Consider the following 27,164-nt stretch of genomic DNA (forward strand, 5'->3'; position numbering starts at 1 on the left):
TGGGGAATTTAAATCTTCCCGGTCACGTTGCCCGGCACCATGTTTTCAGAAACCTTGCTTTGGTCTGCATTATTCAGACCTAACTACACCACACACATTAATACATGCAGTAATGAAACACATCTCTCCTACGCAACTGATTTTAATGATGTAAAGGCAAGATGATGAGCTGTTTCTTGACTTATGCTGACAAGGTCAAGGTGTTTTGATATCTAATCTCTCCCCAGATGTTTCACTGAGACTGATGTTACTTTAATTATTCCTCGTCTACGCTCATTGCTGCAAACCAAACCAATTATTCATGCGGTAAAGTGCATCGCCCATGCAGGAAGCATGATTAACTTGGGTTTATTCAGTGTAAAATGCTTGCAGGTCAAGTGTTTACCTGAATGGCTTCATTCAAAGGGACTAGAGGCTCAAGTTAGTATTTTTTGAGTCCCCTGGTAAGTGTAGGGTTGGACCATTACTCCCTATGCAAAGGGAGTGTCATGAGGAGGGTCTTTGTGTGGGAGGACAGAAGAGGAAGAAGGGAGGATGGGATAAATGAGTTTTGCAAGAGGCTCACAGGTTGATCAATGGCCTGTTATGGCCTAATACCTGGCTGGGCTGAGAGCAAGGAGTAATTCTATTCAATTATGGCTTGGCTCTGGATCAGAACACCACATCTGTCTCAATGTCACGGAGATGGAGGGAGATGATGATGCTCAGTCACCCTCTCTGCTCCGCTGATAAGAACACAATTGTTTAGAGTATTGCTCAACTAGAGTGGTTCCCAAACTTTATTTAGTCCCGTACCCCTTCAAACATTCAACCTCCAGCTGCATACCCCCTCTAGCACCAGGGTCAGTGCACTCTCAAATGTTGTTTTTCTGCTATCATTGTAAGCCTGCCACACACACTCTATACGATACATTTATTAAACATAACAATGAGTGTGAGTTTTTGTCACTCCTGGGAAGTGACAAAAAGCTTTTATAGGACCAGGGCACAAATAATAATATAATAATCAATCATTTTTCTCTTTTATTTAACCATCTTAAATATAAAACCTTATTTGTTCATCGAAAATTGTGAATAACTCACCACAGGTTCATGAGAAGGGTGTGCTTGAAAGGATGCACATAACTCTGCAATGTTGGGTTGTATTGGAGAGGGTCTCAGTCTTAAATCATTTTCCACACACAGTCTGTGCCTGTTTAGTTTTCTAGCTGGGCTAACAACAAATGTAGAATTACTGATGCTAGCATTGGATGTACTTGTTGAAGCAGAACAACTTGTGTCGTCGACAGGTGCAGGTGTAGTACTGCTGGTAGTAGCAGTACTACCCTACCAGTAAGAGCTGGTATGTGTCTCTATAGATGCGGGCCTTACTTTTTTTTTAACCATTTATCAATTTTCGAGCAAACAGAATGAGCAGCAGCTACGTTTGGCTACATACAGACCGTTAGTGGAAATCCCGTGAGAGAGTAACGGTTAATGTGATTTGGATGTTAATTATTTGACTATTTGACATTGTTTTATTTTGCTGAATAGTAGATGGTTTCATTTTATTTTTGGCAGTGAAACTAGGCTACTCAGGTGAGGAAATAAACCTCACCCAAATGTATAGCCCTGTTGGAAAATATAAATGGACTCTGAAAATTTAGATTTTTTATATATCTATGTATTTATTTATAAAATGTGAATCACATTTTTATTTGGCGTACCCCAGTTTGTGAATACCTGATCTACTACATACTAAGGCAGAAGGCCTCTGGCATGTATGTGGAATGTCTTACCAAGGAGCACACACTGTATCAAGCATGGAGATAAACTAGTAGGCTACAGAAGACAGACCAGTTTGTTATCCATTCTCTATAACCATCAACCGGGCTTATCTCAGTGCTACTATTCATCATATTTATCCTTCCTGCATTGATCAAAATCATCATTATGGCCATTGTTTTCCGTAAGTATTTGCCAGTGGCATGTTTGAGAAGGACTTTCAGGTAGACTCTCTTGCCTGTGCATATGGTCCTAGACATTTTTTTTCTTCACCTTTTATTTAACCAGGTAGGCTAGTTGAGAACAAGTTCTCATTTACAACTGCGACCTGGCCAAGATAAAGCATAGCAGTGTGAACAGACAACACAGAGTTACACATGGAGTAAACAATAAACAAGTCAATAACACAGTAAAGAAAAGAAAAGAGTCTATATACATTGTGTGCAAAAGGTATGAGGAGGTAGGCGAATAATTACAATTTAGCAGATTAACACTGGAGTGATAAATGATCAGATGGTCATGTGCAGGTAGAGATATGGGTGTGCAAAAGAGCAGAAGAGTAAATAAATAAAAACAGTATGGGGATGAGGTAGGTAAATTGGGTGGGCTATTTACCGATGGACTATGTACAGCTGCAGCGATCGGTTAGCTGCTCAAATAGCAGATGTTTAAAGTTGATGAGGGAGATAAGTCTCCAACTTCAGCGATTTTTTTTTTATTTATTTATTTATTTATTTTTTTTTTTTTTTTTTCCAATTCTTTCCAGTCACAGGAAGCAGAGAACTGGAAGGAAAGGCGGCCAAATGAGGTTTTGGCTTTAGGGATTATCAGTGAGATACACCTGCTGGAGCGCATGCTACGGATGGGAGTTGCCATCGTGACCAGTGAACTGAGATAAGGCGGAGCTTTACCTAGCATGGACTTGTAGATGACCTGGAGCCAGTGGGTCTGGCGACGAATATGTAGCGAGGGCCAGCCGACTAGAGCATACAGGTCGCAGTGGTATAAGGTGCTGTGTCCACATGGCAGGAAAATGTAGGCCCTATTGATTTAGTAGGCTGCCTACGCTTTGACGCTGCTGGCATACACCGCTTTTCAGTTAATTTTCCTCACTGAGCAGATTCTTTGCGTTATTGATCTTGATTGAGTTGTGCACCGTCACTGTATTCCAGGACACATCTATTCAGTCAACTGTCAGAGGATTCTTTGATCACTACACAACACCGTTGTCGGTTCTAAGGGCTAGGCCTGACCTAAGAAAATGTCCTCCAACCACCTTTATCCAAAATGTAACCCCAAGTATAAAAGCCTGTGCCAAGCCTTTGGCCTCCAGTGTATTAGAGGTGACTGTTCTGCTGACTGCCCACTTTCGGAGTGCTGTTCCCCTGAGGCCACGGGTTGAGATTGCATTTCAAGCGTTCTTCTCTTGGCCCGGTGCTTTGGACAGCACACTCCCTCAGATGTAGGGTGATTTCAGTTTGATCCAGATCAGACTTCTTCAGCTGCAGTATGTGTAACACACACACACACACACACACACACACACACACACACACACACACACACACACTCCTATGACCTTCACAGAATGATTGTATGACTCAATAGTTTGGGATTTTGTAGGCTTTTACCTTATTTCTTTTTAAGCCTGCATTCCATGGTGAACGCAAGGTCTCATGTAGTCTCTTGTCTTGGGTACCTGTTTGTTCTGTCTTCCTGTTCCAGAGGAGCACTCTCTCTCTCCCTACCTGTCAATCAGTGCCCAGGGGGCAGGGCTTCAGTTGTGTTTCCTTGTACCAGAGGTGAGGGTGTTTATTGCCATGGAAGGCCTACATTTGAAGAACTGCCCTGGCTCTGGTCAAGTTTGCTTTGCCCTTAAATGTGCTGTTAATCAGCCAGTGTGTTCGGTAGCTCGGAGGTTTACAGGGTGGACGGTCACATAATCTAAATGAATGCAAACCCTGCCCCTGACACAACCATTTGTCAAATGCACTGAGAATACTTAATTTACTGGTATACAGACATTGATACAAAAACAGCCCCAGTGTTTCAGCCTGTGTGTGTGTGTGTGTGTGTGTGTGTGTGTGTGTGTGTGTGTGTGTGTGTGTGTGTGTGAGAGACACCTCTGCCTGTGTGTGTTTTACGTGCCTGTGTAACAACCTCTCTCCTGTGTTTGTTTGTTTCAGGAGCTGCTGGGTATGCTTCGCCACGGATGAGGATGACCGCACGGCGGAGTGGGTGCGTCCGTGTCGCTGCCGAGGCTCCACCAAGTGGGTGCACCAGGCGTGTCTGCAGCGCTGGGTGGACGAGAAGCAGAGGGGCAACAGCACTGCCCGCGTGTCCTGTCCGCAGTGCAACGCCGAGTACCTCATCGTCTTCCCCAAGCTGGGTATGATATGACAGGGCTGAGGTGGGGGCCTGGGGGATATGGGCCGGCCTGGAGTTTCTTGGAGATAGTTAAAGTGATGGGAGTTTTCCTGGAATATTAGCTAGGAGGTAGTTAGCGCTACAGTGCTGGATGTTGTTCCTGAATTTATGATGTCACGCTGTTTCTAGGCTACATCATCGAATTGGTGTCACACTGTCCAAGCTAATGTCTTCCCTGATTTTCACCTGTATGCTTATCACACATCAGGAGTAAGGAGTAGAGAGATTAACATGCATGAACTGCTTATGTGATGTGTTATGATTTCATTCAGTTATGATTCAGGCCCATGTCATTTGAGTGTTTTGTAATTCTGTTCCAGCTTACCTTCTATATTGAGACAGCTTTGCTGCGTGTGTCAGCACAGTCACGTAATAACAGCTGAATCATGGCCGATTCTGAAGTACAGTAGTCTTTCACTTTACTTAATAACGGATGCAGCACAGGGGCAGTGAGTCAGTGCTGTGAATTAGGAGGGGGACCTGAGAGCTCTAAAAAGCACTCAGCCTGTCTCAACTCACTGCATGTTTATTTACTCCCAAAGCCAGGGTAGGTTATGTGTGGCGAGTCTGGTAAATATACAGTTTGAGGGAGAAGTTACACGAGGAATAGGAGCGGGCAGGACACCTGCCAGATGCTCATTACCAGACCTGGGTTTAAATGGTATGAGACATATTTCTAATAGTTTGCTTTAGCCTGCCTGGTGTGCCAAATGTGTGGGCTTTGGACTTGTTACTATTGTGTTAATTCTATTGGTTCCATTGCACCAGGCAAAGCTCAGTCAAGCCCAGGAAAATCATTTCAAATGCATTTCAAATCATATTTGAACCCTGGTCTGCTATCGGCTCATTACCGGCCAGTTTCAGCCTCACTGGCAATTTGGAGAGGGGGTGAAGAGAGGAGCGGTTCCCACTAATTAACCTCAGCACGTCAGAGTGACGAGGCACTGATTATTCCCAAACACTGGCACTTAGTCATCAAGTTAACACAGCCAACCCTCTCCAAAAAGTGTTGCGTTGCAACTGTCACTTTCCTTAAGCGGTTGTTCCTCAGCTCAGCATTTGTTCGTTCAGCGATGACAGAACTTTCAGCTCCCGTCAGTCACCGTGAGGGAGGAAACTTTTATGTAAGCAGAAACCCTGGAAACTGCTTTGGGGAATAACACTTGTTGTATATTTTCTAGCATATGGGGAAGCTATTAAATCACTCTGCCTAGACGTCTAATTAGTATGTAGTTGGCACTTTGAGCTACTGTGGCTACCAGAACAAGTGGGTCATTAACCATTAAATGTTGACTAAATAGTGACCACATTGAGACTAGGTGCAAACTGAGAAGTAAGGCCTGGACATAATACAATGTATGCGGGCGGGTGGGCAAGCTCTGCTGGTAAGCAGGGCCACGTTGTATTTTTAGATGCAGGCCTGGCAGTGCTGTCAGTCACCTCTGTGTGACTATAAGCAGCAGGCTCAGCTAAACCAGCTGGACTGGAGCATGGAGACGAGGGCACTTCATTCTACCTCGTCTCTGGAGCATTCAGGTAATTGGGAACACTGGGATACAAGTCCTAGTCGTATATGGCAAGTACGGTATACCACTAGTGATGTCGTTGATAAAGTCATGGCACATGAAAACAGGGTGGGAAATGAACATTTTGGTCCACCAGCCACTGTGGCAGGTAGATAATAAAAATAAAAATCAGGGTCCGTTGTTTTTGGCCGGCGTCTTCACCAGATGAGCCACCCATGAAATGTGGCCTCAATGTTTATTATCATGTTCATCAGTTCCCCTACACACACATCCTCCACAAGTTTGTTTGTGTTCCTTTTGAGTACCCTGGTGGTTTGGTCTGGCAGTAACAAAGTGATAGATGAGATGTGATAGATGAGATCATGAGGCAGTGTTTTATTTGGACGGGTCCTCCTAAATGTGCCCTAATCTATTGAAAGCTAACGTCCCTTGGTGAATCGTGTAGTAGGCTTAGTCCTCGATCACTCATTGTTTGAGTCGTGGACACCAGCACACAGGGGCTTATGTTACCTTTGATTTAACAGTGAATGAAAAACCTCCGAAAGCCTTCTAAGACTTTTCCGACACACAGAGAGAGTGGGAGCTGATGCGTGGGAAGTCCCGTGTACCCATACTAATGATAACTTCCTGCAGGAGGCACACAGATGGGCATTCTTATTTACGCTATCTCTAAGGCCCAAACTATCCCTAAGGCCCAAACTAATCTACTGGTCGTCACCCAGGTGTTAGGAGGAGAGAGGGATGAGGGAGGGGAAGAGACATCCTCTGGTGTCTGGAGAAACAGACTGATGTAGACATCCACAGGGTAAAAGATGAGGTAAGGGAGGGATGGTTGGGAGATGGGTAAGGATGAGAGGGATGAAGAGAAAAGGCTCTGTGATGTGGCAGACATTGAAGTGCACTAGTCTCTGCTCCTCTGAGCAAGCTTTCTTTGCCTCCCCCTATGTACAGACAGAGGTGTATAGTGATTGCGAGGGATGAAGGGAGGGAGAGAGGAAATTAGGCCACGGCATGACGAGAGCAGCTCATCAACCAGCGGCAGAGAGGAGACCGGGGCTGCCTGCCACTGCTGCTGATATATCAAACCCAGGCCCCAAAAATAGCTGACTGCTCGGACAGCACCAGAGCACCCGACAAATCAGCAGCACACTGATGCTGCCAGCCTTCCAACTGGATCAGCAATCTTCCCGGTGACTCCCCGTTCTCCTCTAATACCCTGCCTGCTCTGGGGACTGGAAACGGACTGAACTGACGCTTCCCTATGACATTTATCTAATTTCACCGCACCATCATTATACTTCTGCAGCCAAATTATGACGTCCTTAGATTCCAGAGGTTGTGATGTGTCACGCTGTGTCTGACGTGTGATTTTTCTAGCTGAACTCAACACATTATTCTGCTCAGGCAGCCAGGCAGACTGAACGACCAAAGGATAGTGCAGTGGTAGTATTGCATCAGTGGGTCTCTCAGGGGTTGTCAGTAGTGTTTTAAAGGGCGACTGCACTTTCATCAAGAGCTCATGCTAGCAGCCATGACTGAAGGCAAATTAGATTTGTCTTGGGCGTGGTTTGATGTGGGTGTTTCTTGAATGTGTCAGCCATTCAATCACAACAAACAAGTGCTTATAGATGTCTTTCCTAGGAGCCAGTTGGTTTGGCGACAAATATGAAGCGAGGGCCAGCCAACGAGAGCATACAGGTCGCAGTGGTGGGTAGTGTATGGGGCTTTGGTGACAAAACAGATAGACTACATCCAATTTGCTGAGTAGAGTGTTGGAGGCTATTTTGTAAATGACATCGCCAAAGTCCAGGATCGGTAGGGTAGTCAGTTTTACTAGGGTATGTTTTAGAGGTCGACCGATTTAATTGGGGCCAATTTCAAGTTTTCATAACAATCGGAAATCGGTATATTTGGGTGCCGATTTAAAAAAAAATATATATATTTTTTTTTTATACCTTTTATTTAACTAGGCAAGTCAGGTAAGAGCGGCAGGGTAGCCTAGTGGTTAGAGCGTTGGACTTGTAACCGGAAGGTTGCAAGTTCAAACCCCCGAGCTGACAAGGTACAAATCTGTCGTTCTGCCCCTGAACAGGCAGTTAACCCACTGTTCCTAGGCCGTCATTGAAAATAAGAATTTGTTTTTAAATGACTTGCCTAGTTAAATAAAGGTAAAATAAAATAAGGTGTGTTAACTGCCTTGTTCAGGGGCAGAACGACAGATTTTCACCTTGTCAGCTCGGGGATCCAATCTTGCAACCTTACAGTTAATGAGTCCAACGCAATAACGGCCTGCCTCTCTCTCGTTGCACTCCACAAGGAGACTGTCTGTTACGCGAATGCAGTAAGCCAGGGTAAGTTGCTAGCTAGCATTAAACTTATCTTATAAAAAACAATCAATCATAATCACTAGTTAACTACACATGGTTGATGATATTACTAGATATTATCTAGTGTCCTGCGTTGCATATAATCTGAATGAGCATACAAGCATCTGACTGAGCGGTGGTAGGCAGAAGCAGGTGCGTAAACATGAATTCAAACAGCACTTTCGTACGTTTTGCCAGCAGCTCTTCGTTGTGCGTCAAGCATTGCGCTGTTCAAGCCTATCAACTCCCGAGATGAGGCTGGTGTAACCGAAGTAAAATGGCTAGCTAGTTAGCGCGCGCTAACTAGAGGGACGGAAGCTGTACTGTTACACTGGCAATACTAAAGTACCTATAAGAACATCCAATAGTCAAAGGTTAATGAAATACAAAGTTGATTTGTCAGAGGACAAACCATTCACAGAGAAACTGATATCTTTCCGACAGATAAGCTCTAAACCAGGCCAGAACTTGTCCGTGTAGACCAATTTGGGTTTCCAATCTCTCCAAAAGAATGTGGTGATCGATGGTATCAAACGCAGCACAGGTCTAGGAGCACGAGGACAGATGCAGAGCCTCGGTCTGACGCCATTAAAAGGTAATTTACCACCTTCACAAGTGCAGTCTCAGTGCTATGATTGGGTCTAAAACCAGACCGAAGCTTTTTGTATACATTGTTTGTCTTCAGGAAGGCAGTGAGTTGCTTCACAACAGATTTTTCTAAACATTTTGAAAGGAATGGGAGATTCGATATAGGCTGATAGTTTTTTAAATATTTTCTGGGTCAAGGTTTGGCTTTTTCAAGAGGCTTTATTACTGCCACTTTTAGTGAGTTTGGTACACATCCGGTGGATAGAGAGCCGTGTATTATTTTCGAGATAGGAGGGCCAAGCACAGGTAGCAGCTCTTTCACCAGTTTAGTTGGAATCTGGTCCAGTATGCAGCTTGAAGGTTTTAGAGTCCATGATTATTTTCATCATTGTGTCAAGAGATATAGTACTTGAGTGTCTCTCTTGATCCTATGTTCTGGCAGAGTTGTGCAGACTCAGGACAACTGAGCTTTTGAGGAATACGCAGATTTTAAGAGGAGTCCGTAATTTGCTTTCTAATGATCATGATCTTTTCCTCAAAGAAGTTCATGAATTTATTACTGCTGAAGTGAAAGCCATCCTCTCTTGGGGAATGCTGCTTTTTAGTTAGCTTTGTGACAGTATCAAAAAGAAATGTCGGATTGTTCTTATTTTCCTCAATTAAGTTGGAAAAATAGGGTGATCGAGCAGCAGTGAGGGCTCTTCGATACTGCACGGTACTGTCTTTCCAAGCTAGTTGGAAGACTTACAGTTTGGTGTGGCGCCATTTCCGATCCAATTTTCTGGAAGCTTGCTTCAGAGCTCGGGTATTTTCTATATACCAGGGAGCTAGTTTCTTATGACAAATGTTTTTAGGGGTGCAGCTACATCTAGGGTATTGGTTAATTTGAGTTCCTCAGTTAGGTGGTTAACCTAACCTGGGATATGTGGGAAGCTAGCGTTTGGTGTGGCCAAAAGCCAGGGAAAATACAGAGCGCCAAATTCAAATAAATTACTATAAAAATCTAACTTTCATTAAATCACACATGCAAGATAGCAAATTAAAGCTGCACTTGTTGTGAATCCAGCCAACATGTCAGATTTCAAAAAGGCTTTTCAGCGAAAGCAAACGGTGCTATTATCTGAGGATAGCACCTCCGTAAACAAAGAGAGAAACCATATTTCAACCCTGCAGGCACGACACAAAACACAGAAATAAAAATATGATTCATGCCTTACCTTTGACGAGCTTCTTTTGTTGGCACTCCAATATGTCCCATAAACATCACAAATGGTCCCTTTGTTCGATTAACTCTGTCGATATATATCCAAAATGTCCATTTATTTGGCGCTTTTGATCCAGAAAAACACCGGTTCCAACTTGCTCAACGTGACTACAAAATATCTCAAAAGTTACCTGTAAACTTTGCCAAAACATTTCAAACTACTTTAATGGAATACAACATAAAAATTTTTTTATCGTAAATATTAGATAAAATTGAAGACGGGATGATCTGTGTTCAATACAGGAAGAAAACCTATATCTAACAGTACACTTCAAGTAACCCTCGTTCAAGATGGCCGTACTTCTTCATTACACAAAGGAATAACCTCAACCAATTTCTAAAGACTGTTGACATCCAGTGGAAGCGATAGGAACTGCAATAAGGTCCTTTAGAAATCTGGATTTCCATTGAAAAGTGACCTCAACAAAAAAAATCTGAATGTTTGTCCTTGGGTTTTCACCTGCTAAATAAGTTCTGTTATACTCACAGACATGATTCAAACCGTTTTAGAAACTTAAGAGTGATTTATATCTAATACTATGCATATCTTATCTTCTGGGGATGAGTAGCAGGCAGTTGAATTTGGGCATGCATTTCATCCAGAAGTGAAAATACTGCCCCGTCACCAAGAAATTAACTGATTTTTGTCATCTGACGTCCTTGGGTAGGCAGAGGGAGTCTGGAAGGGCATCAAGGAATCTTTGTCTGAGGTTTTATAGCACGACTTTTGATGCTCCTTGGTTGGGGTCTGAGCAGATTATTTGTTGTGATTGCAAACTTAATAAAATGGTGGTCCGATAGTCCAGGATTATGAGGAAAAACATTAAGATCCACAACATTTATTCCATGGGACAAAACTAGGTCCAGAGTATGACTGTGACAGTGAGTAGGTCCATAGACATGTTGGACAAAACCCACTGAGTCGATGATGGCTCCGAAAGCCTTTTGGAGTGGGTCTGTGGACTTTTCCATGTGAATATTAAAATCACCAAATATTAGAATATTATCTGCTATGACTACAAAGTCTGATAGGAATTCAGGGAACTCTGTGAGGAAGGCTGTATATGGCCCAGGATGCAGTAGCTATGACAGAACCCTGCAGGCTATCTCTGCAGTAGATTGCATCTCCGCCCCCTTTGGCCGTTCTATCTTGTTGGTAAATGTTGAAGTTGGGGATGGACATTTGGAGTGGAGGTAAACCTAGGCATTGAGTGACAATGAGAGCGGTTGCGTCTCTGGAGGCACCATTTAAGCCAGGTGAGGTCTCCGCATGTGTGGAGGGTGCGACAAAAGAGCTATCTAAGGCATTTAGGGTGGGGTTGGGGGCTCCAAAGTGAAATGGTACAATAGTATTATAATAATAACTAACCTTAACAGCAGTAGACAAGGCATATTGACATTAGGGAGAGGCATGAGTAGCCGAGTGATCATAGGGTCCAATGAGCAGCAAAAGGTGAGTCGGGGCTGTTCGGTAGTCGCTACTGCGCTAGGCGAGCTGGAGACAAGGCGTTCAGAAAGCTAGCGGGCCGTGGCCAGCAGATGGATCTTTGGCGACGTCGCAACGGAAAAGCTTGTTGAAACCACCTCGGACGATTACGCCGGCAGACCAGTCGTGATGGATCGGCGGGGCTCCGTAATCGGCAAGAAAGGGTCCAGGCAAATTGGCAAATAGGTATTGTAGCCCAAGAATTAGCTGGTGGACCTCTTCGGCTAGCCAGGAGATGGGCCTAGCTCGAGGCTAGCTCATGGCTAACTGGTGCTTGCTTCGGGACGGAGACGTTAGCCAGGTGTAGCCACTCAGATTGCAGCTAGCTAGCTGTGATGATCCGGTGTAAAGGTCCAGAGCTTGCGGTAGGAATCTGGAGATGTGGTAGAGAAAAAGCAGTCCGATATGCTCTGGGTTGATATCGCGCTATGCAGACTGGCAGGTATAGACCGAGTTAAGGCTGGCTGGTGTCCGAGTTAACGGTGAAGACCGCTAGCAGTGGCTAACTGACTTCTGGTGGGGGTTCCGGTTCTAAAGTATAAAAATAGCAGATCCGTACCACATTGGGTGAGGCGGGTTGCAGGAGAGTATATTCAGTCCGCGGATAGAAAGTGAGATTAAAATATATACTTAATATATTCAGAAAAAAACTAGGAAAACTATACACGGGACAAGACAAATCACATGTCCGACTGCTACGCCATTTTGGGATTAAATGTGTTCTTGGGATTCATCTGTTTTTTTGGGCTTGATCACTGTGGCCTACAGACAGACACGAGACTAAATGGGGCGGCAGGGTAGCCTAGTGGTTAGAGTGTTGGACTAGTAACCAGAAGGTCGCAAGTTCAAACCCCCGAGCTGACAAGGTACAAATCTGTCGTTCTGCCCCTGAACAGGCAGTTCACTGTTCTAGGCCGTCATTGAAAATAAGAATTTGTTCTTAACTGACTTGGCTAGTTAAATAAAGGTAAAATAAATAAATTAAAAAACAGATTCTGTGTCTAGATTTATATATTTGACTGGGCTGCTAAGAAGTAAACTTAAAATTAAAGTTGTCTACTTTTCCACAGTTGGCAATGGCTTTAAGATGTTTAATTGTCTTTAATCAGCCCTGGAAACTGCACACAAACATGGAGGACAGCTTTAAATGTGTGTAATAAAGGCGGAGTTAGAGTATGGGCGCTTGGTGGTGTTAATTCATTTGTACAATTATTTTATTTAACCTTTATTTAACTAGGCAAGTCAGTTAAGAACAAATTATTATTTACAATGCCGGCCTACCCCAGCCTAAACCTAATCCGGATGACGCTGGGCCAATTGTGGTCTGCCCTATGAGACTCCCAATCACAGCCGGTTGTGATACAGCCTGGAATCGAACCAGTGCCTTAGACCGCTGTGCCATTCGCGAGCCCTCCCGAGTGCTGACGGGCTGAACCCAGCTCATTTGTTAGCCTGACGGGCATTAGGCCTACTCATGTTCCTACTCTCAGGGCCGGGCCTCTGGTTGGTGCAGCATCACAATAGTGGATTTACACCGTGGTGTATGTGTTTGGATGTAGCTTACCACTCAGGTCATGTTTTTCCTCTGCTAGTTGTGAGCTGTAAGCTCTGTGATTTCTAGTAGGAGAGGAGAGTGCAGTTAGCTGTAGCACTGGTATGCTAAGCTAGCTATTTTTACATCAGCAACTGATAATTTCGACCCATCCTATCATGCGGATTTGGCCGGTGGTGTAAAATGAATGATGGTGTGTCCTTGCTGGTCCTTCTGGGAGAGGTGAAACAAGTGGGTTGGAACAGTGTGCCAACCTGCCTGCCCGCCAATTAAGAAGTGGGATGCAGTTCTCTCTCTCTCCCATCTCCCCTCTTTTAATAATCTTAATTATGGAATCTGCTGCCAAGCAATCTGCTGCTCAGCTTTCCGTTTTGCCAATAGACATTAAGTGTGACCCAGTTCCCTCTAGCCGGGGTTGGCGTAATGTTTAGGCATGGAGAAAGCGTAAGGGATTCCGACGCAGTCATCAAAATATGGTCAGATTAATGTGCTCAAGCGGGATCAATCTGGTTAGTAAACATAGGTGCACCTAAGGCACAATCCTGGAAAGTGGCAGAACTGTCAGGAGGCAGGAAACCAATATATTCATAACTACTTTAGGAAATTAAAAGTTTTTGTTCCTCGTTTAGCCTTTGGTAGCTTTGAGGTGACAAACGTCACCCTTCCATTGTTTGTTCGGGTCTCTGTAGCCAGCTGAAAAGTCCACTACAGTCCTATGACTGCCTTGCACGCTAAGTAGAGAGGGAGAAAGCCGCCATCTTAGACTGAAACACCAGTGTTCTTACATTTGAGACCTAATGTCATGCCTTTCTCCAAAAATAGCATTAGCACCATCACTACAGGCAATTCAGTGAAAATCATTGATGGAAATACCAGTCGATGGAAATACATTTGATTGTCGTGTGTGTATCGGTCTATAGGTTCATTTGCATAATTTAGTGGAAATAAAATTGGCGTGTGTGTATTTTCGTTAGTCGTCGTATAGCCTATCTTATTTATCCAGCATAGCTATCACACCTGCACAGCATATAGAGCCTATTTTGAGCAGGATTTCTGCTGCAGCTCCTCAGCTCATTACTGCTGGAGTGAAACGTGCTTTAATAAGCCCAGTCACTGTGCAACAATTCTAAATGCAATCGTGTATTAAAGGGTGACTGCACTTCCTGTTTTTCGTAAATGCTCATTAAGAAATGTTTGCGGCCATGATTGAAGGAAAATTTGAGTTATCTTGGGGGTGTGGTTTGATGTGGGTGCGTCTTTGCCATGCAATCACAACAAACAAGTGCAGTAGTGAGTACAGGGAGGTCAGTTAAGATAGCTTTAGCTATGGAGAGAATGGATTTTCAAGTTGGACTTCTCCCTTCCTGTCTCGCCATCAAGATGGTCAGCTAATTCAGTTCGGCTAAAGCCTGCGCTGACCTTGTGCTTATACAGCGGGCTATCCTATCTAGCTCTGTAAAATTGATGATGGCTAAAGCCAGGGTCTGGAATGTGTTTCATAGGTCACTCGTTCTTCAACACCCTGCTACAACAGTAGCTTGCAACTTAGTTTCAACGTTTCATCACATCATGTAAATGCATGTTACCGTGGAAATGGTATTGACTGCGAGTTGAATGCCCGGTCATGAGTCAGCTCAGCTGTCCTTCAACACAATATTCTATTCTAACTGACTAGTTATGTCTCGCGTCATCTCTCCTTATGTCCGTTGTTACATCTTTCCCTCGGGACAAATACCAGAACTACTAATATCGGCTAATGTACTTGTGGACATTGCAAAGAAATATAAATTAAGAAATATAAATATGAGTAGGAGAATTATCAGAGTCTGGAAAATAAATGAGCTATATATACAAAAGTATGTGGACACCCCTTCAAATGAGTGGATTTGTCTATTTCAGCCACACCCATTGCTGACAGGTGTATAAAAATCGAGCACACAGCCATGCAATCACCATAGACAAAAATTGGCAGTAGAATGGTCTTACTGAAGAGCTCAGTGACTTTCAATGTGGCAGCGTCATAGGGTACCACCTTTCCAACAAGTCAGTTGGTCAAATTTCTACCCTGCTAGAGCTGCCCCGGTCAACTGTAAGTGCTGTTGTTGTTAAGTGGAAATGTCCCGGAGCAAAATCGGCTCAGACGCGAAGTGGTAGGACACACAAACTCACAGAACGGGACCATTAGTGCTGAAGCGTGTAGCATGTAAAAATGGTCTGTCCTCAGTTGCAACACCAACTTCCAAACTGCCTCTGGAAGCAACACATTAATTTTGTTGGGAGCTTCATGAAATGAGTCTCCATGACCAAGCAGTCGCCCACAAGCCTAAGATCACCATGAACAATGGCAAGCGTCGGCTGGATTAGTGTACAGCGCTCCAACATTGGACTCTGGTGTATGAAGAATAATGGTTTGGGGCTGTTTTTTATGGTTCGGGCTAGCTCCCTTTTGTTCCAGTGAAGAGAGATCTTAATGCTGCAGGACACAATGACATTCTATACGATTCTGTGCTTCCAACTTGTGGCAACAGTTTGGGGAATGGCCTTTCCTTTTTCATCATAACTAAGCCCCCATACACAAAGCGAGGTCCATACAGAAATAGTTTGTCTAGATCGGTGTGGAAGAACTTGACTTGCCTAGACAGAGCCCTGACCTCAACCCCAACAAACACCTTTGGGATGAATTGGAAATCCAACTGCGAGCCAGGCCTCATCACCCAACATCAGGGCCTGACCTCGAATGCTCTTATGGCTGAATGGAAGTAGGTCCCCGCAGCAATGTTCCAACATCTAGTGGAAAGCCTTCCCAGAAGCCTTGACAAGAATACAGTATATACATATGACGTGGGTAAAACAGTATGTAAACATTATTAAAGGGACCAGTGTTCAATGACTATGTACATAGGGCAGCAGTCTAAGGTGCAGGGTTGAGTACCGGGTGGTAGCCAGCTAATAACAGTGACTAAAGTTCAGGGCAGGGCGCTGGGTGGAGGCCAGCAAGTGGTAACTATTTAACAGTCTGAAGGACTGAAAATAGAAGCTGTATTTTCAGTCTCTTGGTCCCAGCTTTGACGCACCTGGGCTGTCTCAGCCTTCTAGATGGTAACCATTTGAACAGGCCATGACTCGGTTGGCTGAGGTTCTTGATGATCTTCTTGCAGTTGCTGTACCAAGCGGTGATACAGCCCGACAGGGTGCTCTCAATGGTGCATCTGTAGAAGTTTGTGAGGGTCTTGGGTGCCAAGCCACATTTCTTCAGCCTTCTGAGGTTGAAGAGGTGCTTTTGCACCTTTTTCAACAGACTGTTTATGTGGACAGACCATTTCAGGCTGTCAGTAATGTGAACGCAGAGGAACTTGAAGCTTTTCACCCTCTCCAACTGCGGCCCCACCAATTTGGGGGGGAACCTTGACATAGAAGGAGAGGTTATATGCCTGACACCACTCCGCCATGGCCCTCACCACCTCCCTTACGGGTTATGGACAGGTGCAGTCAGGTATCAGGAGGGGTGGAGTGCACTCAACCCATGTGTCCAACAGGCAGAGTTCAATAACTACAGGCAGATGTGAGATGCAGAGAATGGCACTCTTCTCATACCACTGTAGACAACTGTCCAATTCAAAGCTTCCTCCAAGCTTTGCATTGGTCAGTAGCCTACAGAGTAATATGAGAAGAGTGCAATTGCTGAACATGCAGTTGAAGTCGGAAGTTTGCATACACTTAGGTTGGAGTCATTAAAACTCACTTTTCAACCACTCCACAAATTTCATGTTAACAAACTATAGTTTTGGCAAGTTGGTTAGGTTACTTTAGGTTACTTTGCATGACACAAGTTATTTTTCCAACAATTGTTTACAGACAGATTATGTCTCTTGTAATTCACTGTATCACAATTCCAGTGGGTCAGAAGTTTACTTTACACTATGTTGACTGTGCCTTTAAACAGCACAGGGAAATTATGTAATGGCTTTAGAAGCTTCTGATAGGCTAATTGACATCATTTGAGTCAATTGGAGGTGTACCTGTGGATGCATTTCAAGGCCTACCTTCAAACTCAGTGCCTCTTTGTTTGACATCATGGGAAAATCAAAATAAATCAGCTAAGACCTCAGAAAAATAATTGTAGACCTCCACAAGTCTGGTTCATCCTTGGGAGCAATTTCCAAACGCCTGAAGGTACCACGTTCATCTGTACAAACAATAGTATGCAAGTATAAACACCATGGGAACACGCAGCCATCATACCACTCAGGAAGGAGACTCATTCTGTCTCCTAGAGATGAACATACTTTGGTGCGAAAAGTGCAACTCAATCCCAGAACAACAGTAAAGGACCTTGTGAAGATGCTGGAGGAAACAGGTACAAAAGTATCAATATCCACAGTAAAACGAGTCCTATATCGACATAACCTGAAATGCTGCTCAGCAAGGAAGAAGCCACGGCTCCAAAACCACCATTAAAAAAGCCAGACAGGTTTGCAACAGCACATGGGGACAAATATCGTACTTTTTGGAGAAATGTCCTCAGGTCTGATGAAACAAAAATGTAACTGTTTGGCCATAATGACCATCATTATGTTTGGAGGAAAAAGGGGATGCTTGCAAGCCGAAGAACCCCATCCCAACCGTGAAGCACGGGGTGGCAGCATCATGTTGTGGGGGTGTTTTGCTGCAGGAGGGACTGTGCACTTCACAAAATAGATGGCATCCTGAGGTAGGAAAATTATGTGGATATATTGAAGCAACTTCTCAAGACATCAGTCAAGAAGTTAAAGCTTGGTCGCAAATGGGTCTTCCAAATGGACAATGACCCCAAGCATGCTTCCAAAGTTGTGGCAAAATGGCTTAAGGACAACAAAGTCAAGTATTGGAGTGGTCATCACAAAGCCCTGACCTCAATCCTATAGAGAATTTGTGGGTAGAACTGAAAATGCATGTGCGAGCAAGGAGGCCTTACAAACCTGACTCAGTTACACCAGCTCTGTCAGGAGGAATCTGCCAAAATTCACCCAACTTATTGTGGGGAGCTTGTGGAAGGCTACCCGAAACGTTTCACCCAAGTTAAACAATTTAAAGGCAGTATATGTAAACCTCTGACCCACTGGGAAGGCGATGAAAGAAATTAAAGCTGAAATCATTCTCTCTACTATTATTCTGACATTTGACATTCTTAAAATAAAGTGGTGATCCTCACTGACCTAAAACAGGGATTTTTTTACGAGGATTGAATGTCAGGAATTGTGAAAAACTGAGTTTAAATGTATTTGGCTAAGGTGTATGTAAACTTCTGACTTCAACTGTATGTGGCTATTCTAAACAAAGTGTAACAGTTCCATGTAGAATAAACCATACTTCACATAATACTGTAGAAGCTGTGTTCTGCTAATATAACAATGTAATATAACAAATACACCTTCCTGTATGGTGTCCTGTATAAGACAGGAGTTCCCTAAAATATTGTAGGAATACACTGGGTAACCCCCTCATTGATAGTACCATTCAATTAGATAATAGCAAAATACATATAAAAAGTGATACATGTCTTGTTTAATTTTAATGCTAAGTGCAAGGTCTCTCCCAATTCGGACATCAGTGTCGACCTGTATTTCAGTCAGAGGACTCCATTTCAAAGCATCTGTTCTGCCCATCTGTAGAAAATCGAGGAGGAGTTGATGCGTGACATAGGTATTGAAGGGGTGATATTACTAAATACTTGTCATGCGCTGTCTTATTGGTAATCACCCTTCTGAGGTGTTTGCCAACGCCTGCTGGGCATGGCGGCGTAGACCGGCTCCAGGCCCCCCTCGTCACAGATACTGGTCATGAAGGAGCCGGACTTCGGCTTCCTATATGTGACCCTGCTCCTATATCGCAGAGGGAGGGAGAAAGACTGTCACCATACAGTCATGGAAGCCAGCAGTAAATACACAGTTCAACATAGTCTATTAGAGATCCTGATTCACAAGGGACATGTGCCAGCATGACACTGACTGGTTGGCATTACTCACTTTGACCCAGGAGTAGTTCTTTGGCACAGTGGAAGGGGGCACCTCCTTACAATATAAAAGACATACGTATACACACAGCACTGGTTACATTGTCAGTGGTGGTTAGGGTAATTCCAGGACAGGTGGTTTTTATTTTTGTACCTTTTTATTTAACTAGGCAAGTCAGTTAAGAACAAATTCTTATTTTCAATGATGGCCTAGGAACAGTGGGTTAACTGCCTGTTCAGGGGCAGAATGACAGATGTGTACCTTGTCAGCTCGGGGATTTGAACTTGCAACCTTTCAGTTACTAGTCCAACACTCTAGCCACTAGGCTACATTGCCGCCACAATCATTTGACCTGATCAAATGTGACCAACGGGTTTAATTATATATATTATTTTTTAGGCAAGTCAGTTAAGAACACATTTTTATTTTCAATGACGGCCTAGGAACAGTGGGTTAACTGCCTGTTCATGGGCAGAACGACAGATTTTTACCTTGTCAGCTCAGGGTTTCGATCCAGCAACCTTTCGGTTACTGGCCCAACGCTCGAACCACTGGGCTACCTGCCGCCCCAAAATTGAAATTATTTGGCTGATTTTTGCTTGACGCTTTGCTGGGGTTTAATTCTGTCATACCAGAAAGTCTCTCAACTCACTTCGTAGTAACAAGAGGAGTGGTCAATGTACTGAGTTGGTCTCTGTCTGAAATCCCAGATCTAGGGCAAAGGCACTGGAACATTGTTAATGGGGGCAGAGGGTGTTAACAGTGGACTGTAGTGCCACGATGACCAGTGCCACGTAATCAGCTCATTGCCTAGTTGAGGATCACGAAAACATTCCACATTCAATGTCAAACTGATGCTTTTGCCTCGGCCGACCCAATATAGAAGAAAGCAATCATTTTAAACCTCTACTTGAGGTTTTCAATTCATGAGATGACCCTGAATTAAGTTGCAATAGAAATGAACACAGCCCTGCTCAAAGAAAAATGACGCAGCATTAATGTTGTCCAAGAAAGCCTTCAAGGTATAGCCTAGGTTTTTTTTTCAACCGAGAGCTCAGCTTTATCCCCTGATAAGGACAATCCTTTACATCGCATCAGAGAACTGATGTCCCCTCTCTCCCTTTAGTGTTTTCCACTTGTCTCCTGCTGCTGGTATTAATAGTATCTGGATGGGCCTGTGTGGGGAGAGGAGGTTGTCTCCCGTCCCCGTAAATATTGCATGGTTTCCCCTGAGTGCTCTGGAATGCGAGAGTGGAATGAGGAAGAAAAATAAGGGAAGATGGAGGTCATGGCTGTAACCTGTGTGTCTGACAAGGGGACATATGTGACGATATTTGTTCATTTGTATAGGTAGTTGTAGTTATTATTTAGTAGTTTTATGCTGTTAATCGAAGTTTTAGTCGTATTATTAATATTATTAGACAGTTGGCATAGTTGTTACTAAGTATTGTTTTTCTGTTTTGTTTTTTAAACATTTGTATAAAATACAAGAAATATAAATATGGGTTACTAGCCTATCTATAACACAGGGTGACTGCCTGATCTGGTCTTTGACACAGGTTTGTTATTAGGGTAGAGCGATTATTTATCTCTCTCTCGCGTTGTGATGGTGTTCCACAGCCATAGTAAGATTGGTAGCGTTCATCTAAAAACTAGTTTTGGTCCTTCAGGACATATTGAGAATCCATTCCTCTCCTCTCTGCCTGAGCCTCTGTCGCTACACATTCCAGTGTCGATGTTTCCCAGTCAAACCCAATACCTCGCATGCTTTTGCTCTGAGTACAACAGGAATGCTAAAGGAAGCTCATTCTTTTCATCATTTCCTCATGGCTGAACTTCAGTCACCTTGCTCATTGTACTTTAAGAATGTCCCGGGAGGGTGTGTGCGTATTTGTTGTTCTTTGTTTATTCTGTGTGCTTTTCTTTACTGCTGAAGTTACCTTTCTCGTTGAATATCTCACGAGTGTGTATGTAGGCATATGTGTCTGCCATGTGTTTTCACCGTGTGTATGTTTTTCCTCATTGCACTTCAAGTAGGGCTACTTTCATTGTAGGTAAATTACACGGGGGTCAGATAGAGAAGGGTGGATGGTGTACACTGAGCAGGGCAGCAGCAACCATCTTATGACCCCTGCTGGAGAGCGAGACGTTCCCAAACTTCAGAGGTGTTGTCTGTTTAGTACTCTTGTGTTTTTACTGGTGCTCTACTCCGCCTCTGCATGAGCTATTTGTAGCATTCTAGCATTTAAAATAAGTGGGGGAAAATGCTCAAATGAAATGAGTTGACACGAAAAGGCCTGTGATTGAAAACCAACATTAAAACAGGGTTTTCTGTAGCAAAACTGTTTTCTACGGTGTGCCCCTAATGCAGGGGTCTCCGACCTTTTTCTAGCATGAGGAAAATGAAACGTTGCAAGCTACTCCGTTTTTATAGCATTCAAATAGGCACATTCTTCTCTTCACCTCTACCCTGAAACTTTTTTCCAGGTCCTTGGTATACAAGAAATGTGTTTTCTGTCAATATACCTGGTAAAAAACTAAGGGGGTCCCATTCAATTATATTTTGTGTTTTCCTGAATTCTGTTTTCTCTATTTTATTTTTCCTGATTTGGGATATTTTCCCCCCAGTTTTTCCTCTCAATATTACAATTATTCAGAGAGAAACAACAAAAAGGGATGTTCTGAATCCATGGCAACGCTTAAGTCACATCAGAAGACCACTTTTGGTTGGAACACAAAGTGTAATTACCCTTTTTCAATTACACATCTAGCAAGAGAGGAATGTGTCGGTCTAGTGACTTTTCTACTGTTACTTCTGTAGCACACGTCATGGCAGAGTTTGCAAAACAATCCGCCGCCCAATTTGATGAAATAATCTAGAAGTAGTACATCTTGTTCTGTCAGGTAAGCCTTCTTTGCAGCTAACATTTAATTGAGAAGGTTTTGGGGGGAAAACCTGTCTACCCATAAGATGGTTATCATTAGCATCGCTAACTGGCTACATACAGAGTGATAGACAAACACGCGCATCAAACAGACAGACGGGAACAATATTGCTGGACATTTTATTGGCAGATATTGTGTTACGTTTGGCTTTTTAAGCCAATAGTGGCTAACCAGGGGTGAGAACGTCAATGTTGCTTTGATTGGATCGTAGCCGGGAGCTTTGTTAATGACAGTTTGCAGTTTTGATTGACCAGCTACTCATAAGTGGGCTGAGAGCTACTGGTAGCTCGCGATCTACCCTAACAAATATGACCCAGGCCATAGAGAGGGGGAAAACAGCCTGTACGACCCTGTTTTACAATTTGGAACAAATGCTGTATAGCCTTTTTCCACACACAAAGTGGTGTGTGCAGTCTATGTTCAACTCTTATGTCCATGTCTCCCTCCAGGGCCAGTGGTGTATGTACTAGACCTGTTTGACCGGCTCATCTCCAAGGCCTGTCCCTTTGCCGCCGCCGGCATCATGGTGGGCTCCATCTACTGGACCGCCGTCACGTACGGGGCTGTCACCGTCATGCAGGTGAGACCACCACACACACACACACACACACACACTAGGGTTTCCGTAAGGAAACAACGTGACCGGGAAGATTTTAATTTACCGGCCATTTGAGAAGTTTACCTTCTCAGTTTGCATTGGATGCGTAACCCGTAAGGGCGTCCACCAATGGTACTCAAAATGACAGAAATCACATTTAAAGATTATGGTAACTCATTTTAACAGAACAGGCAACTCCTGTTATGAAGCAGCCAATAAAACATAATTTTCAAAAATTTGGCGAAGTGCAATTGTTAACAGCGCATCTGATGCGAGCAGTTCCATATTAGAAACTTAGAAAGCGGGGGAATCTAAAGATGCAACAACTAGAATGGGTTGCTAATAAACTCAACAAAAAAAGAAACGTCTTCTCCACTCAACTGCGTTTTAATTTCAGCGAACTTAACATGTGTAAATATTTGTTTGAACATCACTATATTCAACAACTGAAACATAAACTGAAACATAAACTGAACAAGGTCCGCAGACTTGTGACTAACAGAAATGGAATAATGTGTCTCTGAACAAATGGGGGGTAAAAATCAAAGTAACAGTCAGTCAGTATCTGGTGTGGTCACCAGCTGCATTATGTACTGCAGTGCATCTCCTCATGGACTGCACCAGGTTTGCCAGTTCTTGCTGTGAGATGTTACCCCACTCTTCCACCAAGACTGCGGGAAATGGCCCTAGCCCTCACCCTCCGATCCAACAGGTCCCACACGTGCTCAATGGGATGAGATCTGGGCTCTTTGCTGGTCATGGCAGAATACTAACATTCCTGTCTTGCAGGAAATCACACACAGAACGAGCAGTATGGCTGGTGGCATTGTCATGCTGGAGGGTCATGTCAGGATGAGCCTACAGGAAGGGTACCACATGAGGGAGGAGGATGTCTTCCCTGTAACGCACAGAGTTGAGATTGCCTGCAATGACAACAAGCTCAGTCCGATGATGCTGTGACACACCGCCCCAAACCATGACGGACCCTCCACCTGCAAATCAATCCCGCTCGAGAGTACAGGCCTCGGTGTAACGCTCATTCCTTTGACGATAAACGCGCATCCGACCATCACCCCTGGTGAGACACAACCGCGACTCGTCAGTGAAGAGCACTTTTTTCCAGTTCTGTCTGGTCCAGCGACGGTGGGTTTGTGCCCGTAGGCGACATTGTTGCTGGTGATGTCTGGTGAGGACCTGCCTTACAACAGGCCCACAAGCCCTCAGTCCAGCCTCTCTCAGCCTATTGTGGACAGTCTGAGCACTGATGGAGGGATTGTGCGTTCCTGGTGTAACTCGGGCAATTGTTGTTGCCATCCTGTACCTGTCCCGCAGGTGTGATGTTCGAATGTACCAATCCTGTGCAGGTGTTGTTACACATGGTCTGCCACTGCAAGGACGATCAGCCATCTGTCCTGTCTACCGTCTGTAAACTGTTAGTGTCTTAACGACCATTCCACAGGTGCATGTTCATTAATTGTTTATGGTTCATTGAACAAGCATGGGAAACGGTGTTTAAACCCTTTACAATGAAAATTTTACGAATTATCTTTGAAAGACAGGGTCCTGAAAAAGGGACATTATTTTTTTTGCTGATTTTAACTAGGCATGTGCCTTTGGCTTCTGGGCAACAAAAGAAAGTTGATATGAAAACCAATAGAAACGGAGAGAAATACTGGTTTCAATGGCATATGAGGAAGTCTTTATGAAAGGAATTGCCTCTACTTTTCTATGATCAGATTTTTACCTAGGCTACAATTAAAGGGTGTCTGCACATCCTGATTTAGCCTCATTTTAGATTTGGTTAATTAAGAAACGCTACCGGCCATGACTGAATTCAAATGTGAGTTTGTTTCGTGGTGTGGTTTGATGTGGATGTCTGTGGGAAGGGTAAGCCAAATGATTTCGCCAGTTAGCTTCAGCCGGGTGGTGCGCGACTGTGGAAAAGTTAGTTTGACTATGGATAGCCTATCTCTAAGGATAGTTAGGGACCAGGGATTAACATGGGTAATCCGGGATCCTGTCACATTTCCCCAAAAAATAAAATGACAAGACCTGGGAAATTACAACATTTTCCCCAAAGTCGAACTAACGCAATTCCACAAAATACATTACATGCGCAGCAGCAGATTACCCCAAAAATGTATAGCACATTATGCAAACAGGTTGAAGCATTTAGCCTAGCGTATTTTCTTCGTACAAAATTCAAAACACATGTGTTATTGACACTGCCGGACTGCACACGCGACCCGGATGCATTTAGTAAACCCCTACAGTATAGCCTATAACATTTTGCTTGCTTCCTTGAGCTGTCAATGTGACTCTTAAGATAGTCACACATTTGATAGGCCTATGCACAATTCACTACATAGGTATCTCTGTCACAGACATGAATTCTGTAACAATTCAGAGGCAGGAGGGAAATCTCCTGTCCTAGAGCCTAGGCCAGTGTTCCCCAACTGGTTTTATTTGGGCCCCCAAGTTCTCTGAGCAAAACAAATTTGTTGGATATAAAAAACTGTTAAAAACACCAGGAAATCAGCTCCAAACCCTCTCATCTCAGAATCCTGGCATATGACCATATCTTGGTTTTACGCACACCTTAAATTATATTATTTAAGCTACTCCCTTAAATGCTATCATGGGCAGAAAGCCAGTTCATCTCCATCGTTTATTTAAGTTCATGGGTCATTTATAACAAAAGCTTCCAATATTGCCAATAATTTCCATGACTATTTCACAAGTGAAGTGGAAAAGCTCAGAAGTGAATTGACATTGCACAGTGAACCATCATATTTTTGCATTAAAAAATATATAATGAAAGAGAACGATTGCTGTTTTGAATTTGGTCAAGTTAGTTTGGGAGAGGTGGAAAAACATCCATAATGATAAGCCACCAGGTATAGACAACATTTATGGGAAACTGTTGAGAATGGTATCTGACAGTATTGCCACCCCAATTTGATATATATTTAACTAAAGCCTAAAGGAGTGTCTCCACAGGTGTGTAAGGGAGCTAAAGTAATTCCACTGCCTAAAAATAGTAAAGCACCCTTTACTGGCTCTAACAGCCGCCCAATCAGTTTGCTGTCTGTTCTTAGTAAACTGATAGAGAGAATTGTTTGACCAAATACAATGCTATTTTTCAGAGAACAAGTTAACTACTGACTTTCAGCATGGATATAGAAAAGGTCACTCAACTTGTACTGCACTGACAGATGATTGGTTAAAAGAAATGAATAATAAAATGATAGTTGGTGCTTTATTGTTAAGATTTCAGTGCAGCCTGTGATGTTATTTATCATAAATTGTTATTGCTATGGCTTTACGTCACATGGTTGGAGTTATTTATCCAATAGAACCCAGAGAGTGTTCTTCAATGGAAGCTTCTCTAACATCAGATGCAGTCGGGAGAACAAGTATTTGATACACTGCTGATTTTGCAGGTTTTCCTGCATTAATAATAAACGGGTCTTAAATCAAACTAAAATAATTGTATTTGGTTCAAAACATTCTTGAAGACCTAAAACCTCAAGTGGAGTTTTCCATAAAGTTTGAGACCATTGATCAAGTTGAGGAAGCTAAATTCCGAGGTATACCATTATCATGGTCAAGTCATATTGGCAAAGTTGTTGTGAAGATGGGGAGGTGTATGTCTGTTATAAAAATATGTTTTTATTTTTGCAGGTAAAGGTTAAATAAATCAAATGGACATACCCCCGTTTATAAAAATATGTTCTGTGTTTTTTACACACAAATCAACTGTAGTAGCTGTCCCTGACTAAAACAAAATATTGGTCGACCAAGACATGTATTTGTCCATATACAGAGACACCCTATGTTTTTTAATAAAATCAACTATATTAACTGAGCTTGTCTTAAGCATGCTGTTTAATTAAATAATTAAGACTCACAATGACTCAAGAGGGAGCCAGAGATCAAGATGGCCTAACCAGAAGAAAAAAGCCTGTTCCCAGCCCTCCTCCTCCCGCTGACAAATAAACATTGCACCCTGCAGGTAGAAAATATCCTGATAAAAATAAATATCCTATAAATCCCACTGTCGGCCCGAAGCTCACGCAAACAAACTTGCGACATTGTATAAAATATTCTGGGCCATTAGAGTTTCCCACGCCAGTGAGCTCGGGACAGACACAGCTGAAGGCTATTTGTTCAAGGGATAATAAATAATCGGATATTTTATGACGTTTCCACTGGATCAGAGCATTACATTTTTCCCTTCCATGCCGAGTGGTTATCAAAAGGGAGAGAGTTGTGAATATTTTTCAAATACATTGAGGAACTATTGTCATTCTCAATGGATTCTTACCAGGCTTTGTTTACTTGCTGTTTGAGGTGAATAAAAAATACTTTGAGAAGCTTCACAATACTAGTCAAATACTATGACATCTCAAACTGTGCGTGTCCTTACTCAACATTGACAGGAGTGCTCCAAACAAAAGACAATGAATAAATTGCCAAAACTCGTAAATGTAATTTAAATAAACCAAAACTTGTTTCTCACAAGTGTAGCATATGTTGTGAGATCTGCAAAAGTGTCCACTCTGACAATGAGAACGTTAAACGAATGCAATAATAATATATTGAATGCATTAACAGAAATTACCGTAACCAAAGAAACATTGTGGATTAGAAC

General features: G+C 43.2%; 1 protein-coding gene across 2 annotated transcripts in view; it reads left to right on the forward strand.

Annotated features, from left to right (window-relative positions):
* Nucleotides 1–27,164, forward strand: part of marchf5 (membrane-associated ring finger (C3HC4) 5) — a 58,579-nt gene that overhangs the window by 24,928 nt on the left and 6,487 nt on the right. For both annotated transcript variants that reach the window (XM_035799257.2, XM_035799262.2), the window contains exons 2-3: nt 3,951–4,153; nt 22,362–22,492. In XM_035799257.2, coding sequence (XP_035655150.1) covers nt 3,951–4,153; nt 22,362–22,492 — 334 coding nt within the window. The remainder of the gene's footprint in view (nt 1–3,950; nt 4,154–22,361; nt 22,493–27,164) is intronic.

The sequence above is a fragment of the Oncorhynchus keta genome, chromosome 2 (genome assembly GCF_023373465.1).
Source record: "Oncorhynchus keta strain PuntledgeMale-10-30-2019 chromosome 2, Oket_V2, whole genome shotgun sequence".
NCBI lineage: Eukaryota > Metazoa > Chordata > Actinopteri > Salmoniformes > Salmonidae > Oncorhynchus > Oncorhynchus keta.